Raw genomic sequence first — 19,511 nt, forward strand, 5'->3', positions numbered from 1 at the left:
TGCTTGTTGTGTTCTCATGTGGAGGGAACCAGACCTAGCAGTTTGGGCTCAACAGCTTCTGTTGGCTTTGGGTCAAGGCTGGGTTGCACTTGCCTTGTCAATTTCTGTAGTGTTGCATAAGAAATACCAAGTAATGGAATGAGATGCTAACCATGGTCATTCTTAGTGGCTAAGAAGTGTTATTTTTGTTCATAATTTCTTGTTGTTCACAAACCACCCAACTGAGAGTTTCTCAAAGGAACATGAACGAATGGTGAGACAGAATTAGGCCATTGTAGTGAACAATTTTCAAGGAAACGGAAGCATACACTCATACGTTGCTATTCCCAGACCCTTCTTACTGTGCCAGCATGAGCAAGTTACTGCACCGCCGGTGACTCAGACAATCCCGTGCAGTAAGGATCAGTGTTCCGCGTATTCCAGAACACAAATGCCTCCTCTCTACACGACTCACTTTTCATGAGCATTTGTTGTTATGGTAATTGTTTCCTCTTGTATCTAGGCTGATTTGAGTGACCCACTTTAAATGGACTGGGACACTGTCATGCACTTCTACGGTCATCTGTACAAGATCAGCGAGGAGCTTGACACAGAAAACCTGCAGGCGCTGAAGTTCTTGTGCCTGGGACATATTCCCCTGAGGAAGTTGGAGGGGATCCAGCACGCCCAGGTGCTGTTTTTGATGCTCCATGAGAATGGATTAATCCACGAGGGGGACCTGTCCTTTCTGCACGAGCTACTGTTCAGAATCGACCGCATTGACCTGCTCAAGTCCAATCTGGGGGTCAGCAAAGACGTCGTTGAAAGAGCGCTCCAACAGTCGGACCGAAGAAAGGTGTCTCGATACAGGTGGGTACTTAGCAGGCACCTGAGCTGCAAAGCCATCGGATGAATAATCATGAGATAGCATTGATGTCAAGCAGGCCTCCCAGCTTTCTAAAGTGCACTCAGCATGCATTAGATGTTAATGTGTGCATTGACATTATGTTGAGGACATTTTTGAAAATGGAGGCTTGGTGGGATGGTCCTTATGCCAATCGTGGGCCAATTTGATGTTTTGCCGTCTCTAGGATATCCAGGCGTTCTCAGACTGGGAAGGGTGGTTCATTTATATATTTATTTGAATATACATCAAGTAAATTACAGTAAATGTGGACGCATACCTGTTTCTATTGATGCCTCTGTGTTGCTTATTCTTCTCAAAGATGGGGCAAGAAAGCAAGCTTCAAACCTTACTACACTCATGACTATACGTACTCACTATATATTTTAAGTGGCATTAGAGCAATTCACTCTGAATAAAACCACAATTGAAGCCAACCCCAAATGAATGCAACAACATGTGTATATAATAAAGCTGTGGCTTGGTGGGAGCTCTTTAGTTAAAGTTACATGGAAGGACACATGGGCAAATTATTTTTTGCTCTACCTTTTGAACCCCTGGATGTATCTTCACCAAATCTGGCATGCAATTGATCAATTGCCCAATCTGTTCAAGCATCAAAATATGCACAGGTTCAAAAGCTACGTGAATTTGCAAAAAGTACATTTCTATTAGTTGCTTGGAATGGGGCTCTTCATAGGGAATATGGATTTTCAGAACATATGCTTCTCAAAATTGATTGCTTCAATCTTCCTCATTTTAGGCACACATGTGAAGCTTACCATCCACTTAATTATAGTGCAAACATTTGTTAAACGCACCGCCAAACAGGAGCTATGAACTGCACGAAAGAGGCACACGTATCTTTATTTTTGTCATGCACAGTGTACAAATGTAAGAAATAATTAAATACATACACAATATCTTCAAATATGTACGATAGAAATTCACTTCACAAAGATACCTTATGTGAATAATTACAAGTAACATGAAGAATCATTTGTGTAAAATGTGCAAAATATATACCAGACCCCTTGAAATATATTTGACAATACAGGCACTTAAATATGTACCATTTACTATGAAGTGCAACACACACACACTCACACACACACACAACACCACCACCACCCCAAAGAGATGCTACTATACAAATATATGATGAAAACGTTTTACCAGCCTTATAAATGTCCCTTGCAGTTATAAATGGTGCATAAATATACAAGGAATACACGACAGCTTCATTCAAATATAATAATTTGAAAGTGTACCGTTTCCTACAAACTAAATTACAAATACAACTACTATGACATCCAGTCATGTATGAATGTACAAAATATTGGATACACAAACATAAGAAAACTCATCTAAAAGACCAGCACATTCTGTCTCACAGCAAACAAATGGCCTTAGATGCCTTGCAGTGTATGTGTATATGTATGCATAACTGGTAACTTAAAATACAAACGAAAATATGCCTGACGGGTAGACACCCTCGTGGCAGACCGATAGACACCTAGAGATAGATCGAAATCTTCAGACGGAAAGATAGCTCTGCGGTCTAAGCCTTTGCTGCTGTGGTCTGTGTGTTATCTGTAGGTCATTGGTTCAAACCCTGACTAGGCCAACTAAGCCTGTCACCTTTCTGGGGTTGTTTAATAGTACCAATTACTGTCGGCCAATAATTGTATGTAGAATGTTCTATGTAAAGAGCTTGGTGAAAGAAAAATATATATATATATATATATATATATATATATATGTAAATGAGATTATTATTATTATAGATTGACAAACACACACAGAACATGACACATACAACTGAAAACTCATCTAAAAATAGCAGCACATTCTGCCGCACCACAAGCAAAGGATTTTGGGTGTCTCAAACTGTAGGTATATTTTGTTAATTTTGTATTTATTGGACATTCGTATGACGCCTCTACACACGTTTTTCCAGGCGCCACAAGACAAGATGGGGTGTGTGGGGAGGGCGGGGGGGGGCAGGGAATCATGAACATAGAACAACAAAAAACGGTTATATTGGCCTTGTGACAATACTACCATGCAAGTGCTTGAGAAGGTGGTAAGTGCAGGGGGTAAGGGGATAGATGAAGAAGTGTAGGAGTGCCCCCTCCCCCAGGGATGGGGACAGTGAAGTGCTGGGCGGGCAAAGGAGACAAGTGCCAGAGGAAAAGGGGGAAAGGGATGAGTGCTGGGGGTAGGGAGGACCAAGTTGGGCTAGTCTGGGAAAGGGAGCCTGAGGGCAAGTGCTCGCAGAGGATACAGGGGGACTGGTGGGGGTTGGTCTGTCCCATGTATGACCAGACCCCAGTCGCAGTGGCAGAGGGAGTTAGCACGGGAGGGGGAGAGGAAAGGAAGAGGAGAAAAGGAAAGTCTTGAGAAGTTTCCGGAACTTAAGAAAATCTGGCTTAAGTCGGAGGGGGAAAGGGAGGGTGTTCCAGAGGGAGGAACCTGCCGAGAAAAGGTATCTACCTCCCACACTCTGCTTGGAGAAACATTTGTCCTGCAGAGAGTTGGAACCAGGGGACCGAAGGACTCTGTCCGGGAGATATTTACGGAGGGAAAGCTGGATGTAGAGAGGTCCCAGGTCTACAGCCTTGTGGATGATACAGAGGGTCTTGAATTTGATCCTTGCGGTCACCTGGAGCCAGTAGAGAGATTGTAGGGCTGGAGAGATGCGGTCCCTGGGCTTGAGGCCAAGGATAAGTCCTGCAGTCCTGTTCTGGATTAGTTGGAGGGGGGAGAAGGGAGGAAAGAAGCAGATTGAGCAAGAGGCCATTGGAGTAATCTAGCCTAGAGAGATCTAGGGCTCTGGAGACCTTGAGCTTCTGGAGGAAGGTCATGAAAGGTAGAATGCCACTGAGAAGGTGGAGCAGAGAGAAAGAGAGAGAGAAGAGTCAAAGATGATCTCAAGGTTTTTTGCCTCACAGGTGGGTCAGGGAATGGGACCAAAGGAGTCTGGCGAAAAGAGAGGGGGCAAACAAGGAACAAGGAGCAGGCGTCACAATGAGTAAGACCTCTGTCTTACTTGCATTAAGGTAGAGATCATTGGCAGAGCGCCATGCTTGAATAGCAGCCAGGCAGGCAGGGAGGAGGTAGAGGATGCAGGCCCATCTTAAGCACTTTTGGTGCCCTGGGCATGGACATCTATGGGGCCCCCTCCACTAAACCAAAGGAATTAAGTAATCAAGAATGGATCTATGTTATCACACCGCATTCCGAAAAGCTCGAATAACAGAATAGTGAGGCCCACTTTGTCTCATTTTGCAATTGAAGCTTTTTAGAATTTGTGCAATTGTCCCCCGCTTTCCCTTTCATATATGCGGGGGATACCCTGCAACCCCGTACCTGAAAATATCGAACGAAGGGCCCGGGGGGGCGGGGGGAACAACCCCGCAACAACCTCTCACCTAGTTAAGTATTTTCAGATTTTGCATTTTTTACCTATCCCGAATGTAACAAAAACACGCATTCAGCATTTTTTATTCGATATCTTGCTACAATAGCATCAATAATATCTGGAACTCCATTCCCACCAGCCCGCGTCACGATCAGAACCTATATGTTGATATTTATTTATGTTTGTAAAGCGTCTGGCAGCCCAGAGGCATCACGGCGCTGTTTCAAGAATGTGACGTAGTTACATGGGTGAGGATAGGAACATAGGATCGTAGGATCTACATTGTTACAGGCAGTGATACATAGCTCATGAGTTACACATTTTAACAGGCAGAGTTAATAATGGTTATGAGCTTGCATGTTGGCGTGACGAGCAGATGGCTATGCTGGCTCACAGCAAGCATGTTTACTCCCTTTAATTCCTGCTTACCCTCTTCATTCTTGCTCTATTCAGAATGGTAAGTAGCATTTGAAAGCCAACATTAGCAGTCTATGAAGAGGTTACTTCTGTTCTAGTGTAGATACAGGATACTTTTATCAATACCACCCAGGAAAGTATGCAGCCTGTAGTATTAATACAGGACCGTTTGTAAAATGTACATGTAACCCAGAATAGACAGAGAACTCACATTAGCTGCCTCACAGAATGCAAAAGTGCTCAAGCATGGATACAGCAGACCAATTGGAAGGAAGGAGAAAGCTACACTTACACGAATAGTGGATGCATATTAGAAGCTACCAGGAAGGTGGCTGTATCCAGACAGTTTAGAAGTGGGACATGGCTTTCAAATAGTGTTGCCATTGGCGATCAAAGGAATACATGTCTGTGGTGTTCAATGTATCAATGTTCACTATTATAGTGAAAGCAACACTGTAGCCAGTGAAACCATGAGTGAGGCATTTTTGAAAGGCATACCCTGAGATGAAAATCATTCTGAAGGGCTGACAATTTCGACAGGTTTAGGGACTGGCAATTTTGAGAGGTTAGGCAATACAAGATTAAATGAAATGCACAGGGTCACACATTGGTTAAGGGCTGAAGAAGGATTTGTGCCAACTCTGATATTTCTTCATTTGAACACTTTCTTTTCCAGTTCTTACCATTGAATAAAATAATCTTATTTGATAAAATCGACTTGGAAAGCACACAAATCATATTACCATACATGACCATTTTTAAAAACAAAATATTATTATATTTTTTTTATTTATTTGAATTAATTGATTTAACATTTTTTTCAAAAGAACAGAAGAAGATGTAGAAGAGAGAATCACGTCCCACCACGTTAAATCCAGTTCCTCTGGTCAAGAAACAGAAAAGAAAAGTAAAGTCCTAGGGAAGAATGTGTTTGAAAGTTCGTCCGGGGTAAAGCTCCTCCGGATCCTGTTGTTTATGCAAGGTTTGGGATGATAGAATTCATCACGGACACAGAAGCGTAGGCAGGATTGTCTAGCAAATGGGGCCTGATGCTAATGTAGTTGGGCCCACTGCACTGACACACATATCTGTAAATGTCCACACAGCGCTGCTGAGTGGGCATTTACAGATTTTGGGTGGGCCTTGCCCCTCAGGCCCTACCCTGCCTACGCCTCTGCACGGACACCGAAGCAATAATCATGTTGGTTTTCTCTCCACATATAACAGCTTTCCAGCGGTCCTCTAGGTCCTTTGTGACGTGGTTACACAGTATTGGAGTCAGGTGTAATTCTCTCAAAGTTTTCCAGCTTGTGCAGGTCGTCAGCAAGTGCCTGATCATTTTGGTCTCTTCTGTTGGAGCACAAAAACTACAGGTTTTTCAAGTTGATCTTCCCTGTATATAGTTGGTCTCATTGGTGTTTAGCAGGTTCAATCTCATTCTGAGGAATGTGTCTCTGAATTATCTATCCGGGAATCTTTTCAGGTAACCTCTCGGATGATTCAACTTTCTAGCAATCTAAACTACTTTTAGTTGCATCTTCAGTTGTTTTAATCCAGTCCAAGTTCAAATATTTTTTTTTTTATCCTCATTGGATTTTCGACCAGGTCCCTTTCTGTGCTGCTTAGTTCTTCTAGGGTATTTTTGCGCCTGTTGACCCATGTGTTCAAAACCTCGTTTGAAGTTTTAGAAATCTCATCATGTATAACTTCAAATATTGAAGTGCAAAAAGGAGGCAGTGTTTTCCGGTATAGGTTTAGTGCCTTCCACTCCACAATTGCCTCCAGTGACGTTAGGGCCAGCTCCTTTCTGATTCTGACGGTTCCCGCTGAGTTTGGTAGGTTTAGAACTGCTCGCCAGAACTTGCCCTCTAATAAGGACCAGATTTCTGTAGGCATGTGGATCAGACCCTCTGCACCATATGTTCTTGTCGGGACCACCTTATTGCTATAGAAGGGCTGACTCCCACCCTGACACAGCCCTCTCCACTCTGCTATATCTGATACCCTTGATATCCTTGCCCCTGTCATGAGAAACCGCCTAAAGCCAAAAGCCAAAAGTAACTCCTGGTATGACCTGGATCTCGTCACCCTTAAACGCAAGTGCAGGGTGGCAGAGAGGAAATGGCGTGCTTCATGTTCATCCTCTGACAAACTGGCCTGCCGCCTGCTCCAAAGGCAATACCGGCTCTCCGTTCTCACCAAGAAGAGAGCCCTTATCCAAGCCTGCATCTCTGCGGCATCTAACAATTCGGCCGATCTCTTTAAAATCTGCAAGGAGCTGGCCAACCCTGCTGCAGTCTCTACCTCTCCTGTCCCCTTCCAGGCCCTCTGCACAGCACTGGCCTTTCACTTCATTTAAAAAACTCAGGACATCCTGTCCTCATTCTCCTCCTATCACCTCCCCCCCTCTATTCCCTGCTCTTCCTCTGGCCCTTCTGCAGCCACCCCTCCTCCCGCCTTCTTTGCCTTTCCCCTTTTTTCTGCTGACGAGGTTTCGAAGACAAGTCCGATCTATAAAGGTCTCGTCAACACAGGTCCACCCCTGTTCCTCCAAAACTATCAAGGACCACATCGACTCCTTGGCTCCTGCCCTGGCAGACTTCTGCAATCACTCCTTCGCCTCTGGCGTCTTCCCATCCCCCCTCAAGCACTCCCTTGTGCACCCCCTTCTTAAGAAACCCTCTTCCGACCCCTCCTGTCCAGCTAACTATCGTCCAATCTCTATCACTCCCTTCCTGGGCAAGCTCCTGGAGAAACTGGCCATCTCCCAGCTTAATCTCCATGCTGAATCTGTTGGTAGTCTTCATGACCATCAGTCTGGCTTCAGAGCTGCCAGAAGCACGGAAACTGCTCTCCTGAACATCCGTGAGGACCTGCTCTCAAACCTTGACTCTAACACTCTTTGTGTTCTCATTTTGCTCGACCTCTCTTCTGCCTTTGACACTGTCAACCACACCATCCTGCTCAACCGTCTCCGTGATAACCTGGGTATCACTGGTCAGGCTCTGGCGTGGCTGACCTCCTTCCTCTCCAATCGACCCTCCTAGGTCCAACTGGGTTCCTTCCTCTCTTGCATCTATTTCTCTACCTGTGGTGTCCCCCAGGGATCTAACCTCTCCCCCTGGTTGTTCAACCAGTATCTGGCACTTCTTGCTCACTGCATCGCCGCTCTATGTCCCAACTTTCAGTGCTAAGCGGATGATACCCAGCTCATTTTCAGGCTACTCTCGGCCTCCTCTTCCCTTTCCCTCATCTCTGATTGTCTTTCTGCTATCCAGGAATGGTGTGCCGCCAATGACCTCTGCCTTAATGCCAATAAGACTGAGATTCTACTCATCGGCACACCCACTCCCTACTTCCCTGCAGCTCTCTGGCCGGCCTCCCTTGGCCCTCTTCCTGCTCCTACCTGCAAGGCAAAAAACCTCGGGGTCATCTTCAACTCTACACTTTATTTCTCTCCTCACATCTCTGACGTCTCTAAGAAGTCACACTACCAGCTACACCTCCTCAGAGGTATCCTTCCTTTCCTCTCCTTCCCCCAGAAGCTCACTGTCTCCAGAGCCCTGGTTCTCTCGAAGCTGGACTACTGTAACAGCCTCTATCTAAATCTTCCTGCCTCTACTCTCCGCCCTTTGCAACTCATCCAGAACAGGACTGCGAGACTTGTCCTTGGCCTCAAGCCCAGGGACCGTATCTCTCCAGGACTGAAATCAATACACTGGCTCCAGTGGCTGCGAGGATTAAGTTCAAAACCCTCTGCATTGTCCATAATGCCTTCTGGGGCCTTGGGCCAAAATACCTTCAACTCTCTCTTCCTAAATATCTTCCTTCTCGAGCTCTTCGCTCATCCACCTCCAACTACCTCACGGTCAGCCACTCCTCCAAGCAATTAGTTGGGGGTAGATCTCTCTCCGCAGCAGGGGCCTCCCACTGGAACAGCCTTCCTGCCTCCCTGAAACTTGAGGAGAACCATCTCCGGTTCCGGAAGCACCTCAAAACCTTCCTCTTTGCCTCCGCTTTCTCTCCCTCTCTCCCCTGCTAAAATCACTGAACCTGCACTGAATCTGCAACTGCGCCACTCAGCGATCTCGGTTCTTGGCCCACCCACTCTTCCCTGCACTGCCTACCTGCACTATGGGACTGTCTCTGTTTCCTACAGCCCCTTCTCCCGGCACTTACCTTGCACTTGCCACCAGCTGGCCCTATTATTTATCTTGTATTCTACTAACCATGCACTGCACTTTCCCCTCTCCCCTTCCCCTTGCACTTTTCCCATTCCCCTCTACCCTTGCGCGATCTGAATGACACCTGGCCTAGTAGGATCGTTATCTGTCTCCCCTTGTTCCCCCCCGCCTCGTCGCACCTTGAAACACTTGTGTATAGGCGCGTTACAAATGCCATATCATATCATATCATAACCAACGCGATCGTTGAGAACCTTCCAAATCTTTTGTCCATCAGACGCCCCTGTGTTGACAGAACTGTGACCTTGTTTTTAGGTACACTTGTGCTGGTGCCTCTATAGAGCTGTTGTTAATAGTGACCCTAAGGTATTTGATTGAGTCCACTTCCTCGATCTTTTTTCGCCCAAAAACCAACTGGGTTTGTTTTTTCTTGGTTTAGCCTTTTGGAGACAAATGATTTTAGTTTTACTTTCGTTTATCTCCAAGTTGTTCTCACATAGGTAGCAATGAAGGCTATCTAATTGTCTTTGAAGGCCTATTGCAGTTTGGTCGATCATAATCAGATCGTCAGCATAGAGAGTCTTGTTAATTTTATTTTCCCCACCTTAGGTGGGAAAGACCGGATTGATGGTTCGAAGTCAGGGAGATCTGCAGTATAGAAGTTGTAAATTGCCGGGGCAAGGGGGCACCCCTGCTTGACCCCTTTCCCAGTTGGGATTGACTCGCTTAGAAGGCCTCCTCTATTTAGGCGAATTCTAACTGAGGTACCTGAGTGTAGCTATATCAATGGATCCAAGATTTCTTGAGGACAATTTATCTTCTGAAGTTTTTGCCAGAGCCTTCGTCTGTTTACCTTGTCGAAGACTTGGGACATATCTATCGAAATGATGCATATTTCTGGTCCATTCCTGGTGACTCTGGGCTTTTAGAATGTTCAGTAACACAATATTCGCAGATGTGCCGATGTTCCGAATGAAGCCTGTTTGAAAGCGGTCAAACCAGATGTTGGTTTTTGTCCAGTTGTTGAATTTAGTCAGTAGGAATGATCCAAAGATTTTACCTATCAATGTCTTACCTACGTCAAGCAATGCGATTGGGCGATAGTTTTGAGGCTCGTCCTTTTTCCCTTTTTTGTAGATTGGCACAATCATAGTGGTCTTCCATGAGCAAGTGATTTGATGTTTTCTACAGATTTTGTCAAAGACGGCTTTTATGAAGGTCGTCCATTCTTCCAGGTTTTCTTTTAGCATTGCATTACTTAGACAATCAGGCCCTGGTGCTCGATGTAGTGAGTGTTTTGATTTTCGATCGAATCTCCTCTAGGCTTATACCCAAGTCCCAGTACTGCTGGGAGAATTCTGTAACAGGCGTTGAAAGAGTCTCGTCGTCCTTAAATAACATCAAGAAATGTTGTTCCCATTGTGCTTCACTGACGTAATTTTGCTGAAGATCGTGGGTAGTTGATTGGTCTTCTTTGATCATATTGCTTTGAGCATATTTTCAGCATCGTTCTGTAGGACAGTTCTTTTGCGTCCAGCTACCCAGTTGGTGGCGGTCTTCACTTCTGCTTTTAGGGTTGGTGAATTGGATTTGGCTGCCGCTCTTTTGAGGCGCCTGACAATTTTGCATTTTTCTACTAGCTCCTCGTCGTAGCAATATTGTGCTACTTGATCTACCACTTTTCCATTAAATTTCTTGGTTTTGAAATGGTCGAGTAGAGTCACAAAGTCCACCTGGTTTGAGCCTTTATCCTGATTCTCGTCAGACACTGCCATGCTGGATTTTCCAGTTATTATTTTTATGTCATTTGATTTCATCCTGAGGCGATTACCACCGTTATTTACTGTTACGTCTGCATCCATTGTTGGCCGACGAATTCAAAATATTATAGAAGTGTGTTACACAAAATGGGAATGATTCTAGCTTCATTCTCCATCATCAAGGGAAGTATATAAGTACCAACAAACCAATCGATGTGATTGAACAGATTTCATCTGGGTTTCTCTTTTGTATTTTAAAGCTTTGAATACTTCCAAAACACTGGCTGTGAAACTGTCATTTATAAACATGCAGAAAAACCTCTAACTTTAACAAAAAAGCAAAAATGTTTGTGATACGAGCAGATCTTAAAACATGCTTGCCTGAGGCCTGCTACATCTGGTCCGCTCTCTTGTGTCTACCACCCCTTCCACTCAAATGGCCAACATAAGAAGAAAGATCAAGTAATGGGCAAAATGATGCCATCAGCATGGAAGAAGGTAAACCTCACAGAAGAAAGCACAGAAATGTAAGAGATACTAGATGATTTGACGAAAATCACTGTATCGTCTGCTAGCAAAGCCAGGATACAAGCATGAATGCTTTGGTTCCACATTCTTCAATGTGGATACTTATTTACCTTTTGGACTAAGTTTATGCTCATTCATCATTGGAGGTGATTGCCTAGGTTTTACAAAACCCAACCTGAACAAACCAATTTCTAGACCTTCTCCATACGGATGACATGTTGGTTTTTATAGCAACCCCTATCTGGTGCAGGTGCATTGCTGATAATAGCAACTGTTGTGCTGCAAAACCAAGTACATATGCAGGCAGGTTATACTCTTCAGACATAGGAAAGGCTCAGCCAGCCTTGCTGGAATGTGGGATTCTAATCTTATTTGCTGCATTGAGTGCTTAACAAACTGAGATAACATCTGAACCATTGTGGCACTCAATCCACCAATATACTTTTCAACTTTGGCTTTTGCACATGATCAACATAATGCCCACAGGAAGGTAAGAATGCTGCTGAGCTGTGCCATAAGGAACACACAAACTATGTATACCACGGTGAACACAGAAAGCATTACATTGGGCCGGGAGGATAGCTCAGGAGCAACATGCTCGCTTTGGAAGCAAGACGACTTGGAGAAACATAGGTTCGATCCCCGTCTGCGCTTAGAAACCTCTGGGTATTAAGTGCGTTATAAATAACCTATTACAATTACATGATGAATTGATCAAGGCAGAATGTACTTGTCAAAACAGACAGCCAGTAGGTTTAAAGCCTCAGCAGCATGCCATAAAATATTCAGAAGTGTGTTATTTAAGTCTGGTAAACAATGGAATCTTACTTCTTTAGATCAGATGGCGCTGTGAGGTCCCCCTCCAGGGTGGAGGCCCGGGGCAATAGCCCCTTTGCCCTCCCATAAAAACGTCTCTGAGAGGATGGCAGCTTGAAAGAGAGCTGTGTGTCATTTGAATAACATTGAAAGTGAGGGGAGAAAGTGGAGATCAGGTGGGCCAGAGGGGCCAGGTAGATTTTGAAGCGCCATGAGGGACGCCACAGGTAGAGAGTGTGGAGGAGGAGAGAAAAGGACCCATTTGCAATTGGGAGGCTCTGTTTGAAAGGAAGGAGGTAAGCCACGCCAGTGCCTTGTCTGTGATGCATAAGGGTATCATGGAGACGGTTTGACTGTGACAAAGGCAGAAGAGAGATCGAGGAGGATCAGAACAGAGGGAGGGTTGGAGTCCAGGCTGGAGATGAGGTCTTCACAGGTGATCAGGAGAGCAGGTTCCACGCCAGTGGCAGCTCTAAAACCCGACTGGTGATTGTGGAGGCAGCCAGCCATTTCGGTGTGGAGGTTCAGTTGAGGGATGACCAGCTGCTCCATGAATTTGCCCAAGAATTCTGCCTCAAATCACCACCATGGTAGTTTGAGTGCTAAGACTTGTCCATGGAGTGACTTGCTATGCCCCCAACTGGGGTATCCGGACCTCAGACTGCAGGAGGAAGGAAAATGGGCAAGAGGAAGGTAAGAGGTTGGAAAAGCAAAAATAGATGATACAATCATAGGGAGCAAGGGATGCAGTGGGAAAAGAATGGATCCAATGGGGTCATCACTACTTTGCCGGGAGTGGGTTCTTCCCATGTTCCCAGGGAACCACAGCTGCTACCTGATCCTGACCCTGGGGAGGATCACATGGGGGGGAGGTAACTCACGGGAAAGTCTCACAACATCATCAGATGAGACATGGTACTCCCCTTTTCCTTTTAAGGATGTCCCTTCCATTCCTCATGCCTTAATGTGACACCTCCTCAGACTCTTCCTGTAAGTTATCACAAATTGACTTTTCCTTTTCTAATGCTGGAAATACTGCCACGAGGAAGAGGAGCCAAGTAATGAAGATCAGGAAAGGCCAGGAACAGATGATGTGCTCTCGGTATTGTGAGCGCATATTGGCTGGCGAGACATTTAAACGGGGAAATCACCTGATGAGCAGAACCTTCCCAGAGAACTCCTGTCTGCTCGGTACTTACCGAGAGATTGCAGGCCAAAACCGAGCCATGGAGCCAACCGGCTCATGAAAGGAACCATGAGAGGCAGACTTTACTGGAGACCAGCCTCCGTTCTAATGGATACAAAGAAGGATTGTTTTGTAAACACACTGCGCACACAAACAACATGAAGATCAGTTGATTTGTAGTTTAATCAAAAGGTGATACAGCCTGACACGTGTTTCGAGCGACTGGCTCTTCTACTGAGGCTGCATGTTAGATGTACAATAATTTAATAAAGTACAACAATTGTAAACGTAGTGCGTATAGTAGACCCAAACACGAAACAAAACAGTTAGGTCGGTGAATCCGACTAATGCAAGAAACCATTAAAACCATAGGTTGTCAACAAAGTTGTGCAGATAAGTGCATTGTGACAGGTGAAACAATTTTGGGAAAAAGGATATGCGACCCATATGGTGTGAATATTTCCAATTCGGGCATTGCCAGGAGCTGAGGGGAGAAATATGGAGAAAATAAAGAGGAACTTGATTAGCATTTGGAGCAATGTTGGCCATACAGTTAGTCAAATAAAGTACAATGATGTTATAAGGTACCTGAATTCTGAACTTCCCTTTGCAATCACTAGAGGGGAAAAATGTAAAAGAAAAGCACCTTTTTTTTAAAAAATTAGCGTGGCAAAAAGAACAAAAGGAAGGACAATATTGCTGGGAATTTAATAAAGTGTAAGCAGCAGAACTGAGCACACTTACCCATAAATTGGTGTGAGATTGATTTAAATATAAACATGGGCTCCACTGCAAATAGAAATTGGGGTTACATTAGCGGTGTATCCAGATAAAGGGGAAAGCTTTGTGCAACCAATATTGGTACTTAATTATGTATTGTAGGCTGTGAAGAATATTAATCACATACCTGTATTATGCTGTTGCAAGGCAGACATTAAGTTAGACGTTTCAATGGACCCGCTAAAAGTGAAAGGTGAATGTTTATATCGATGGGCGGGCAGCCGTTCCAAGCAGAAAAGGAAAAGAAACAGACACACTAATTAGCTAATCAGAAGACCGCCTAGACGGTCAATTGTGCACACGTAGACCCTCCGACCACTCAAGGGGTCTACGCTAATGTGCTGAGCTTACCAGCGTTTCCGCTACGTGCAAGGAGCAGGAGCCAGCTGTCCGCGGCTCCTGCTGTGTATTATAACGACAGGCCAAGTGAGTTAGCCAATATATACATGATTGCCAAAAAATGTGGTGGACTAGTGAATAGATCAATACCCTGTGCTGGGTTAGCGATGGGTCCTGCTGGTACAGGCGTGTTCTGCATAGTCTGAGTGCTAAATATGCATGCATGATCAATTCCAATCTGCACTGGTAAAGTAATAGACTTAACTAGGGTCAATTGAACTAAATGGATGGGCACCATTTGGTGAAGGATAAAATTGCATATTTGAGAGGATAATAAGAACGTATTATTGAAAATTCATGATATGCATGATCACAAAAATACAGATAGTTTGTGGTCCGTATTGAGGCCATGTGCGACAGTACAGTATTGGCAGAGGAGACGGGCTTCCATTTGCCTTAATTTGAGGACAAGGTTGCCACCTTGTTGAGGTAAGGTGAGTTTAGCCATCCTAGCAAATTGGATCAGTGCTTTATCGTCCATTTGGTGGACTTTTTGCCAATGTACGGACAAGGGGTATTTGGAATCAGTTTGAGAGATGGATGACAAGTGCTCCCTTATTCTGATTTTCAAAGAGCGAATGGTACTGCCAATATAGCGCTGTCCACATCTACATAAGATACAATATACACAAAAGTTTGTGTTCCAGTTGAAAAAAGCGTTGCTTTTGTGTGTGCCCAAATTCAATTTTAGAAGCTTCATATGCAAAGCCACACATCGAACAGCCCCCACATTTGTGAAAACCTTTGTTGAGTGGCTGATATAGCCAAGTATGTTTGTGTTTTTGAATAGACATAAAGGAGGGTGAGAGGATGTTTTGGCTTTGGTGTAAATAAAGAACCACAAGGCAGAGGCGGCAAACCCAAAAGAAGCAAACAGGACACCAACAGGCCGCTGCCAGTAGACTGCAGGAAAGCTAATTCCCACTACAGTAGCACGGTGAGACCGCCCGAGGGAGGAGTGGACACCGGGGCATACCGACCATGGTATCAAAAGGAAAGTCCTGGCAGGGGAGTATACCAGGAAGTTCAAGTTACAAGTTTATGAAACCAAGTCTATGATACCGAGTAATTTGCTAGTAAAGTAAAGACAGTCCTGGCAGGGGAGTATAACAGGCATTTCATGTTACAAATATATGGGAACAAGTATATGAGAATAAATGGTTTGCATACAAGTAAAGCTCTGGCAGGAGCAGTATACGAGGCATTCGCAAGTCAGAAGTGTTTACATATAAGACAAGTCACGGCAGGCTTGTGTGCCAGGCAAGATCAAGCTGGACAATATGTGAAGAAAGATTCCCTGAGAAACTCATGAAAAAGATATTGATTTATTTGCATTTATAAAGCGCTCACGCATCCGGCAGGCATCAAGGCGCTGTTACTGGAATTGTTTGTTTTTCAGTTGCGTAATTGTTTTTTTGTTGTTGTCTTAGTTGCGTATTTATAACACGCTTAAATACCCAGAGGTTTCTAAGCGTGGATCCGTGGAATAGAACCTGTGTTGCTTCATGTCATCCTGCTTCCAAGGCGAGCACGTTGCCACTGAGCTATCCTCCCGTGACATAACAAGATATAACAAGAGATAACCAAGAAGTGTGAGTGAAAGATATCCAGGAGTGGAAGAAGCCTGGCAGCAGAGTACGCTAGGCAGTGTACTAAGATTCAGATTGTCAATTCAGTTACTTTGTATACCAATTCTGTTGATGCAAAGAAAGTCAGGGAACTGCTATTGAGTGAAGAGAAATCCAGGGGAAGGGAATTACCCTTTTGAACTGTGAATCTATCTACCTGGAACTTTTGTGTTGGCGTTAAACATTTCTTCTTTTAACATTTGAACACTTTTCAAGGTCAGAGACATTTCACGTTCACTTTAGAGTTTATTTTAGAATGTGAGGGCCAGAATAGGACTTTGGACACAGGACTGGTTATTTATGCTGACAATGGATCCATCCATTAGGTATGTTTCAATAGTATAAATACCTCCTAGAACAGGGACAGAGAGGCATTTTCTGAATCCATTATTATTTCATAAAAGTCTATGGCAAAACATATCAACCGACTGTGTCCGAGTTTCATTCCTGACTCCTCACAGAATGTTTTGTGATAGCATGGGTGCATGTCAGTCCTGGTAGGTGGACCATAGTTGTTACAAAAGCAAGGCGGTTGATAAGTCCTAAAATGTTGTGGTCATTTGGTTGTGTTGCCAATGTCCATTGCATAAGTTAGTATGCAATGTAATGTTGGATACATGAGGGGCTTGAGAGTGCACTCGGTCAATCCTGGAAATTTGATGGCTTGTTTGCCCATGCATCTCCATGTGTTGTCCCTCAGATCAGGCTCCAGAATGTTAATTTAGCAACTTCCAATCGTGAGCCAAGAGTGGCATGGTCAAGAATAGAAGGTGTATACAGGTTAATATTGTTAGTACCAAAATTAAGGGAAAGGAGTGGCCAAACTGGTACTGTAAAATGGAAAAAGCCTTGTACTTTGATGTCAAAAAGGTTATTAAGAGTTTATTCCATTTAATAGGGGACAAGGTGGTGGCTTCCTTGGGAGTAGGCGAACAAAGTATAAATAGTACATAGTCATCTATAGCAAGAACACATTAGCCTCAGCTACCTGTGCAGCTGGGTTCCCTAAGCAGGCTGTGTTCAGTTTGTAAAAGGTTGATACCATTTGAGTGGTGGCTAGCCTGGGCACAGGACGCTGCTCCCATCTGCGGCCTTGGAAGTTGTGGCTTCACCCATACGGCAACAGCCAAATTTGTTGCTTATTTACATTTTGAAAACTTCTCATTGAAACATGGCACGTCTCCACACGTCTGTTTCTCATTCCAGGCACATGCTGTTTGTACTATCTGAAAATATGGTGAAGGCTGATTTGGATCACTTGAAGTTTCTTACCGATGAACTGCCGAAGAGCAAAATAGGCAAAGACACGGTGAGAACATATTTCAAATGTGTATGAGAACTGCTGATGAAAAATGCTCATAAGCTGAATCTCTTGGCACTTGCCAGGATGTGGTGGGGCTGCCACTATCAACTTTGCCCCACCAAAGTACAGGAAGAAAACAAGGCTGCAAAAGTTGTTTGTGTTCGTTCCTTGCTTGGTTGAGCAACCATAGCGGCAGATGCGTCATTTGTGGGATTACTATCGAAGCAAAGCATTTTGTCTAACGGGTTATAGTGGGCAGTATGTACACCATTGAGAAGCTAGGGTTTGTGTGTGAAAGAGGAAATTACTCTAATTGATGAATGAAATGTAAGGGCAGCCACGGTTTAAATAGGCGGACGTATGTTATGTTATTTAATATTTATACTGCACCCATCACAACCGCAGTGGTTTTATGGCACCTGGCCTTACCCAAAGGTGGCATATTGTGAGCCTGCCATGCACCAGACCGTAGTCTGTGGAAAGGAAGGGGAGGTTGGGGTAGCAGTTGGGAGAAAGAGAAACTAGACAATAGAATGACAAAACGCGGAGAGTAAAAACGTTTGGGACGAGTGGAAGGGGATATAGTTGTTAAAAATTGGATGCATGTTCCTCAAATGTGATAAATTATTGGTAAGTATGAGTGCGGGACTCAGGGGACTACAGCTTGGATTAAAGCAGAGTTTTTTTGTGGTACTTTATTTTGGCTCTTGCCATAAAAGTGCATACTGCATAAAAATAAATACATCATATAACAAAGAATTCATATCAATTTCATAAAAAATATACTATAAATGGTGTAAATGCATAAAAATAGCACAAGTTGATCTAACATCATAATAACCACAACCATCATTTTAACAAACTGCAATCGTTTTTAAAAACTGCTTTCTACATGTCAACAAAACATGGTAAAACATGGTAACACAAATATAATCCTTTGTCTTGAATAAAATACTAGCCTCCCTTCTGTACCTAATGTCCAAAGAGTTCAGGACCGGTTTCAACCATTTAGCCTTAAGCGATGCTTACAAAGGGTAGGTAAAAATAAAATGTAATTCGTCCTTAAGTAACAGCAATTCGGGGAAAACCCTCGACCCCAATTCCTAGTGAACTTTGCCAGTAGCAAAATGCCTGGTCGAAATTTTGTAAAGAGTGAATTGCAGTGTTTATCACAAGGATAGCTGATGTAATTCTCCATGCATGGCAAATGCTTAAGGGTCAGCTATTCCACTGATAATCTTTGATGGCTGCAATCGTCAAATTGCTTTTTTGGGATCCAGTCGTTGGAATGGGAGATCAGGATCATTTTGGATATATTTTCATATATGGCAGGATTATCCCATAGAAGCAATGTGGTGTCGTCATTTCACCCATGTCACGTGGGAAGGGACACAGGGCAGTGGGAAGGGGAGGGGCAGGGAACAGAAACGGAACGTCAGTTCCCGTTATGTGAGAAATGAATAAAGACGTGTTCAACAACTCTCCATGCCTTTGTCTCTCTATGTCTAACAAGTGACGTTGAGGGCCTGTATGATTGAGAGTTGGAAGCACCTCCAATTCTACATTGGCGCCGAGGATGGGATCCGTATCCCCACGACACTGGCATTTTCTCTCCACCGCTTCTGAGCTCGTGGCTTGCAGCGCCTCTCGAGCTGCGGGCAGTCGGCCCGAAACGGAAAGCGAAGGAAAGGGTCGGCGGGTAAGAGCGCAAAGGCTCCTCGCCAGCTGGCCACTCTCACTCAACATTCCGGGCGGGTGTGAGCAGCTCCGCGCCAACGAGGAACACCTGTGGGTGGAGCACGACAGCTCCCCGCCATCACAGCACTCTGGGCAGTCAGAGACAGAGATCTGCCGCCAACAGCAACGTTCTGCTGCGGAGGGGCAAAGTGACTGGTTGAGGAATAGTCCTCCCGCTCCCACACGACGACGGGTGTCAGAGTGCACGCGCTCCCCGTTTGTATCAATATTAAGGCGGTTGGAGGAAAATCTCCCGCCTATGGGCGCCACCAAGTGGTGAAAAAGTAGAAGGCACGAGGGCCTTCATTCAAAAAACCAACCTTTGTAGCAGTTACAGAAAAACAGCACACACCCAACAACAAGTGGAAGCACAACAGTTCCCTGCTATCACAAGTTTTCAGGGTAGGATAAGTCATTTGTGGCAAGGGTAACACACATTTTTTCACACAAGCGGCAAAATAAGATG

The 19,511-nt window shown here is 44.5% G+C and overlaps 1 protein-coding gene across 6 annotated transcripts in view; it reads left to right on the forward strand.

The window, feature by feature from the left end:
• Positions 1–19,511, forward strand: part of CASP8 (caspase 8) — a 159,747-nt gene that overhangs the window by 11,575 nt on the left and 128,661 nt on the right. For 2 of the 6 annotated variants that reach the window (XM_069615463.1, XM_069615464.1), the window contains exons 2-3: positions 503–849; positions 17,212–17,314. The exons of 1 other annotated variant lie outside the window; for it this stretch is intronic. In XM_069615463.1, the coding sequence (XP_069471564.1) occupies positions 527–849; positions 17,212–17,314 (426 nt within the window). In that variant the 5' untranslated portion in view covers positions 503–526. Of the gene's footprint in view, positions 1–502; positions 850–17,211; positions 17,315–19,511 lie in introns of those variants that run through there. 3 more of the 6 variants (XM_069615465.1, XM_069615468.1, XM_069615467.1) reach the window with 2 other exon arrangements.

The sequence above is a fragment of the Ambystoma mexicanum genome, chromosome 9 (assembly GCF_040938575.1).
Source record: "Ambystoma mexicanum isolate Mex_15411 chromosome 9, UKY_AmexF1_1, whole genome shotgun sequence".
Lineage (NCBI taxonomy): Eukaryota > Metazoa > Chordata > Amphibia > Caudata > Ambystomatidae > Ambystoma > Ambystoma mexicanum.